Source organism: Chanos chanos, chromosome 1, assembly GCF_902362185.1.
Source record: "Chanos chanos chromosome 1, fChaCha1.1, whole genome shotgun sequence".
NCBI classification, from domain to species: Eukaryota; Metazoa; Chordata; class Actinopteri; order Gonorynchiformes; family Chanidae; genus Chanos; species Chanos chanos.
Genome location: NC_044495.1, coordinates 59,468,740 through 59,476,243, shown reverse-complemented (window position 1 = coordinate 59,476,243; position 7,504 = coordinate 59,468,740). Strand labels below are relative to the sequence as shown.

General features: G+C 40.9%; 1 protein-coding gene across 1 annotated transcript; it reads left to right on the top strand.

Moving 5' to 3' along the window:
* Nucleotides 1-1,189: 1,189 nt before the first annotated feature.
* Nucleotides 1,190-2,381, top strand: LOC115819929 (beta-1,3-galactosyltransferase 2-like). Its single transcript, XM_030783404.1, has one exon. It carries the CDS (start codon nucleotides 1,229-1,231, stop codon nucleotides 2,219-2,221), a length of 993 nt encoding a protein of 330 aa, XP_030639264.1. The 5' UTR covers nucleotides 1,190-1,228; the 3' UTR covers nucleotides 2,222-2,381.
* The last annotated feature ends 5,123 nt before the right edge of the window (nucleotides 2,382-7,504 follow it).

The window sequence follows — 7,504 nt, the reverse complement described above, 5'->3', positions numbered from 1 at the left end:
AATGTGTTTGACCAGCAATATTCTGTGGTCTCATCTTTATCTTCTTTTTTGTGTGAACGTTTTAATTTCATTTGATTTTGTTTCACTTTAAAAGGAACGGCAAAAACGCGTGTTTCAAAAGTGTCTAAAAGTGATTGTGAGTTTTTCCAGACAACTGTGAATCTGAATTTTAGGCGACGATATAGTAATGATTTTGCGAATAGTAAGAAGGAATGCCAGTCATGGCTGAATTAATTGGAATACTTATGATTCTAATTCAATCTGAAAAAAGCTGAATAAAATGATTTTTCATTTTTGAAATCGTTTATTGATAAATTGTTTATTTATTAAGGATGAATCGATTTTTGAACAGGAACACTGAGCAAACGGCTCTCAGGAGTGCTAGAAATTGTGTCCTGACAGTAGAGATAACTTCAGATGCAACAGGGGCATAAACAGAACGAATAAATATCGTCGTATTTTGGAATATCCCCTATAACTTAAACACCGTTGTCGAGTATACGCTGTCAGTGGACGTTTGAGAGAACAGATAAGTTATTGCGAACGGACTAAAAGTTCATATGTTATAACATCACAACTTGCAAGAAAAGAAATATGGTCTTGTAGTCACTTTACGTTTCGTTGTTTTTATTTTGAAAGAACATTTATTGTGCGCAATTTAACTGATGAGGCGACCATCCGTTCGCGTCCCATACTGGAATGCAACAAGCACACCTGTGTGAAGCTCATTTCTATTCACTGAGAAATTTTGAATAGTTCCATGTCATATTACATTTCTTGTGTCTTACTTCGAGGTTCGTTCACGTGTTATACGTGCATTTATGTTATTTGCAATTGCAGTTAGGTAACATTTATCCATATGGTAGATGTCCCAATGAGACCTGTGAGCTCAGTTTCTTAATGAATTTTTCAGGTGGATTATTTCTGAGGCAAATTCAAATTTGCGTTGAAGCAAAGCCTGAACCTTCATTTTGTTTCACAGGGACACTACTGAGGGTGAAGCACAAGCCGTGACAAACTCATTGAGAGACTGTGTAAACTCTGATGCAAATTATAAACTGAAGGGTTACACGCTCTAATAATTCCACACAGAAACACTATCTTAATATTTTTTTTCAAAAGAAAGTCTAGATTCAAAAGACTGATTTGGTTTTCTTTTCCTTTCTCTCAAGAGATGGAGAAGAATGGACTTGAACATCCACGGTTTTATTTTCGCCCTGGCATCCTTATGGTGTTTGTCCTGGCATTTATCATCTTCGTCTACATCAATTCATCAAGGCCATCAGGAACATGGACAGATTCACTGTCATGGGGCAGAAAACACACAAAAATGGCTACTCACTCAACCACAGCGGGTAGACGGCTTAGCAACCAGACTATAATCAGCCCATACCTAGTGGCTTACCCGCACGATTACTATTTCATCCTGAACGAGTCGGCAAGGTGTCCATCTGAACGCCCTTACCTGGTTCTCATGGTGCCTGTCGCTCCAAAGGACAGAGCTTCTCGTGACGTCATCCGCAGCACCTGGGGCAACGAGACTACGGTGCTGGGTAAGACAGTCCGTCTGTTCTTCATGCTGGGCCTCCCAGGGATCAACGGGAGGGAGCAAACTCAGGAAGAGATCTTTGAGGAGAGCAGAGAGCACCATGACCTTCTACAGAGTGACTTCTTGGACAGTTACCAGAACCTGACCATCAAAACTTTGATGATTCTGAAATGGCTGTCCACGTACTGCTCAGACGCCTCCTACGCTTTGAAGGCCGACACGGACATGTTTGTCAACGTTCGCAACCTGGTGAAGATGCTTCTAAAGGCACCGAAGAAAAACTACATGACTGGAATCGTGGCTAAGCATGGCACAGCATCGCGTAATCCCAAGTCAAAATGGTACCTCCCGGTGGACGTGTTTCCTGGCAACAGGTTCCCTCCATATGCAATGGGCCAGGCTTATGCCTTTTCTTTAGACCTGCCCGGTAAGCTTCTGGAGGCAGCCAAACATGTTAAGGCAATCTATATCGAGGATGCGTATGTTGGCTTGTGTATGAAGCATTTGGGAATTCGCCATACTGAACCACCCTCACACTCTCTGTTCAACCTCTACCTCAGGTACCCTCAGAGTCGGTGTTTCTACTCCAAGATCATTTCGGTCATTTTAAGGAGCAGAGAGCAGATACAGGAGATCTGGAAAAACTTAAAAAAGCCAGGGCCAGCTTGCTGAAGCTATCATCCCATCCAGAGAGGAAGCCTTCAGTTACAGTGGATGAAGTTAGTGGCAGGTATTATGAAAGGCTTGTTCCGAGGATGGTACAAGAATGCGTCGTTAAAATAAAGTGAAGTGCAGTGAAATCGACTCCCTGATCCAGACAGTGTAGACCTTCTCGGATGACATCGAGATGAAGTTCAGACTAGACAAATGTACTGGGCTCATCTTCAGGAATGGCAAGATCATCAGTACTAACAGAATGAAACTCGATGTGGATGGAGATGTCAAGCTGCAGATGACAAGAACGGCTACATGTGCCTTGAAATACGGCAGCATCAGGAGACACTGTCAGAGGAGGTCAAGAATACAGCCAGGAGCACCTACAAACATAGACTGAGGTGAATGCAGAAGTCTAAGCTCAATGTCTGGCTCAGTATATATGCTCCCCAAAGCAACAACTGAACACTGTTGTCCAGGCAATTCACTTAGGAGGAGTGTATTATTATTATTTTTATTATTGTTGTTGTTGTTATTTGATTTGACTTTGTTATGGACGTGCAAAGCCCTTTGAGACTATAAATAGTGATATTGGGCTCTAAATAAACTGGTATTATTAATATCATTATCATCGTTGTTGTTGTTGTTGTCATGGTTCTATAGCTGCTAAATTACTCTTAAGCCGTTTCTAATATAGGAACATTTGGGAGCAGGCTCCTAACTTCAAACATTTGGTAGGGGACTAATGTTTTTTAAACACTGTAACTTAATTACAGTTTATACATGCATATGTATATGTGTGTGTGTGTGGTGTGTATGTGTGTGTGTACACACACACACACACACACACACACACACACACACACACACACACACACATATCTATATGTGTGTATGTATAAATGTGTGTGTGTATATAAATATATATATAAATAAAGAGAGAGAGAGAGAGAGAGAGAGAGGGAGGGAGAATTTTTTGTAAGTATCCACATTTTGTGACACTTAACGTTATACACGTCTGTGTGCAGTGTGTAAGTTCAGTTTTAATGCCTCTAGGGGGAGACAAAGCACAGGGCAAACTACTGTAATCGCCACATCAATATCAGTGCTTGTGTTTCTTTTTAAAGAATGTTGTGGTTCAGGCTCAGAAACAAACAAACAAACAAAAAAAAACAGTACACCTACGTGGAGGTCTGTGAAGCCACATCCTTCAGCTATCTGAGCGACATCAAGCCTGTTAAGGTCCTTTAAGTGACAGTGGAAAGTTTTTCAGTTCTTCAGAGTGCATCCCTGTTTGATAGGCACAAACAGGAGTGAACCATCAGCTGCTGCTGGTGGAGATGTGCTGTTACGGGTAAAGTTTCATTCAGAAAGCTCATATTTGCATTATGTGTGATGAATAATCGTCAAAGCAAGTGATAATTTGAGAGTATCGTGCCCCCCCCCCTTATTTAATAACAACCTGTTGGTCTACGTATAATGAAACAGAAACCTGTTGGAACTGGCTACGCTGTGAACTCATTGTGTCCTAATCTTTTAAAAAGGAGAAGATTTTACAGAATAAATATATTTTTACAGAGGAACAGAGGATATTTTCCTGTTGTTTTTATGTTTTTATTGTTTGTTTGTTTGGCTGTCGGGGGGGGGGGGGGGGGGGGGGTAGAGACAGCGTATCAGAGATCTTATCATAATTTATCAACCAAATGAAAATGGTTTTGATTACCAACAATGTTTATGTTCTTTGTTCGTTCCTTTTTTTTTTACATACATAATTAATGTTTTACATTATTTTTCATTCATAATAAAGATTAGGATGTCAGACTGAGTTACACTGTTTCTGTATTCAATACATGACGTATGTTCTCCTCTCTGACTTCTGCTCTGCTTTGTCTTCTGTCCTCTTGTGTGTCATGATGTCCTGCGGTGTGACACTAGTAGAGTAGGAAATAAAAGTGCGTTATAGAAGTGACTTGAAAAATAAATATATAGATTTTATAGATAATAGGTACTTGTATGTGATATTTTAAAAAGAGTGACTTTTTTTTCTTTTTATTTATTTACGATGGAAATGACTTGTCCTTAAAATCTAATTAACATGGCACAGGACAAATTATGCATGGTGTTGACGGCTCTGAAAACTAAAATTTCAAGTGCACCACGAATTCAGCGTCTAGGGTTTGCTTCAAAAACTCGGCACAGAAAAGCCAGGCAGCAGACCATAAACAACCCACTAGTCTTAGCTGACAAAAATGTGTGAAAAAATAGTATTGATAGTTCATGATAGTCATTATCATGTAGACAGTAATATTGTGATTTCATCGAAACATTGCACAGATGCTTTCATTTTGATTTGTTTTACTGGAAACAGCACAGGCAGATTCCAGTAAACTTTTTACACTGGCATGTAACGACTGCATGGCATTCAAACAGGAACAATGCAACAGTAGTCCAGTAACCAGATAAAGGCTTCAGGGCACCAGGGTTAAATTGCCACTGTCATCAACTCCATACTGTAACGGCAAGTTTGTCACATACTTAACAACACATGATTCAAATGCAGGCAACGTAACCCAGTTTACAATTTTTACAATTTGGTATTTGGCAGACGCCTTTAGCCAAAGCAACTTACAATAAGGGTTGTAACTGATACACAACTGTTGATACACAACTGTTCTTCTCCTTCCCCCCCTCTCACTCTCAGGTTCAGCCTCGCATCGCAGCCTGCTTAGCTGACATTGCCTCCTGGATGTCTGCTAACCACCTCAAATTCAACCTGGAGAAAACTGAGCTTCTGTTCTTTCCTGCTAAGAACTCCCCTAAGATCGACCCTGCAATCACCATCGAGGGATCTGTGGTGTTCCCCACCACAGCAGCCAGAAACCTAGGCGTAACCCTCGACAACCAGCTAACCTACTCCGGTCACATCGCGGCAGTCACTCAATCCTGCAGATTCTCTCTATACAGTATCAGGAGAATCCGCCCATTCCTCACACAACAGGCGACCCAGCTCCTGGTCCAAGCGCTTGTCACCTCCCGCCTGGACTACTGCAACGTCCTACTGGTTGGCTTACTGACCTGCGCCATCAGGCCGCTCCTGCTCGTGCAGAACGTCGCTGCACGCCTGGTCTTCAACCTCCCTAAGCACTCTCATTTCACTCCACTGCTTACTGCACTCCACTGGCTTCCGGTAGCTGCCCGCATCCAGTTCAAGACACTGGTACTGGCCTACCAGGCCACAGGAGGCTCCGCCCCATCATACCTTCAGTCCCTAATAACTCCGTATACCACTACGAGAACCCTCCGCTCTACGACCTCTGGTCAGCTGACGGTCCCCTCACTTCGGGAACCCGGCAGCCGCTCCTCCCAACCACGCCTCTTCTCCGCCATTGCCCCTCGGTGGTGGAACGACCTCCCTCATACAGTTAGGACTGCGGAATCCCTCACCATCTTCCGCAAGAAACTGAAAACCCACCTCTTCAGAACCCACCTATCTACCTAAGCCTAACCCCCTTCCTTAAAAAAAAACAAAAAAAAACCCAACCTTGTCTTGTATCTATGTTTGTCTAAGAATTCCAGGGCGGAATATGAAGGAGTAAACTGACGCTAAGTCTTTTTAGCGATGTATGCTTATGAGGTATTAGGAATCCGACTGATGCACTGATTGTAAGTCGCTTTGGCTAAAAGCGTCTGCTAAATGCTAAATTGTAAATTGTAAATTGTAATTGTACTCTTAGTCTACCAAAATACAAAACTGAAAGTGAGTTCCCACTCATGACAAACAAACACACCCCAACATCAACATAATAGCTGTTGAAAAACAGTTATCGTGTGGGTGGTGTCTAAAAGAATGCACATTCAAAAAAGAGGGGGTATTTGCTACAAAGGTGTGGCTGCTGGATTGTGTGTGTTTGCACATCTAGAAAATATTTTATGTACTCAGAAAACACACACAGACACATACACACCTGCACACACACTCCCACACACAGACACAGACACAGACACAATCATTCTAAACTTTAAAGAGTCACAACCAGTTCAACCAGTTTTAAAAAACTTCAAGTACACAAACTGTGAAATTGCAACCTCTGTCAAGGCAAGTTTGCATTGACCCCTACAAACACACTTCCAGCTACTTGCAGTCATTATGTAGCAATTAACTATCAGGTATAATGCATTTGTCAACAATGGCTCCACCACCAGTCATAATGAAACCAACCAGTTTGATGCCTTCATTCTCATATCTTAAGTTGTTTGACAACCTTGGCTATTGTGCACCAGGCATTTGATTTGCAATTAAAAGAAATCAATAAAGAACTGATGCGTGCGTGTGTGTGTGTGTGTGTGTGTGTGTGTGTGTGTGTGTGACATACTTTGCAACACACATTTGGCTGACACTGGATTCAAAGGCAGGTAAAGTAACCCTGTTCTTGTAACATTTTGGAGCAGGCTCCTAACTCCAAACATTCGTTTTTTAAATACTGTAACTTAATTGCAGCTTATACATACATACATGTATACATATATATATATACATACATACATGCATACACACACACACACACACACACATACATATACATATACATACATACATACATACATATATATATATATATATATATATATATATATATATATATATATATATATATATATATATATATATATATATATATATATATATATATATAATGTGTGTGTGTGTGTGTGTGTGTGTGTGTGTGTGTGTTTGTATGTGTATACACACACACATATATATGTATATATATATATATTCTAAGAGAAAGAGAGAGAGAGAGAGAGAGAGAGAGAGAGAGAGAGAATTTTGTGACACATTTTGTGACACTTAACGTTATACGCATCTGTCTACAGTGTGTAAATTCAGTTTTGATGCTTCTAGGGGGAGACAAAGCACAGGGCAAACTACTGTAATCGCCACATCAATATCAGTGTTTGTGTTTCTTTTTAAAGAATGTTGTGGTTCAGGCTCAGAAACAAAAACAAACAAAAAAAAAAACAGTACACCTACGTGGAGGTCTGTGAAGCCACATCCTTCAGCTATCTGAGCGACATCAAGCCTGTTAAGGTCCTTTAAGTGACAGTGGAAAGTTTTTCAGTTCTTCAGAGTGCATCCCTGTTTGATAGGCACAAACAGGAGTGAACCATCAGCTGCTGCTGGTGGAGATGTGCTGTTAAGGGTACAGTTTCATTCAGAAAGCTCATACAGTTTTTGCCGATTGCTTAAACACTGGAAGTGAATGCCTAGACAAAAGTACCAGAACCTTAACTTTTGTAACC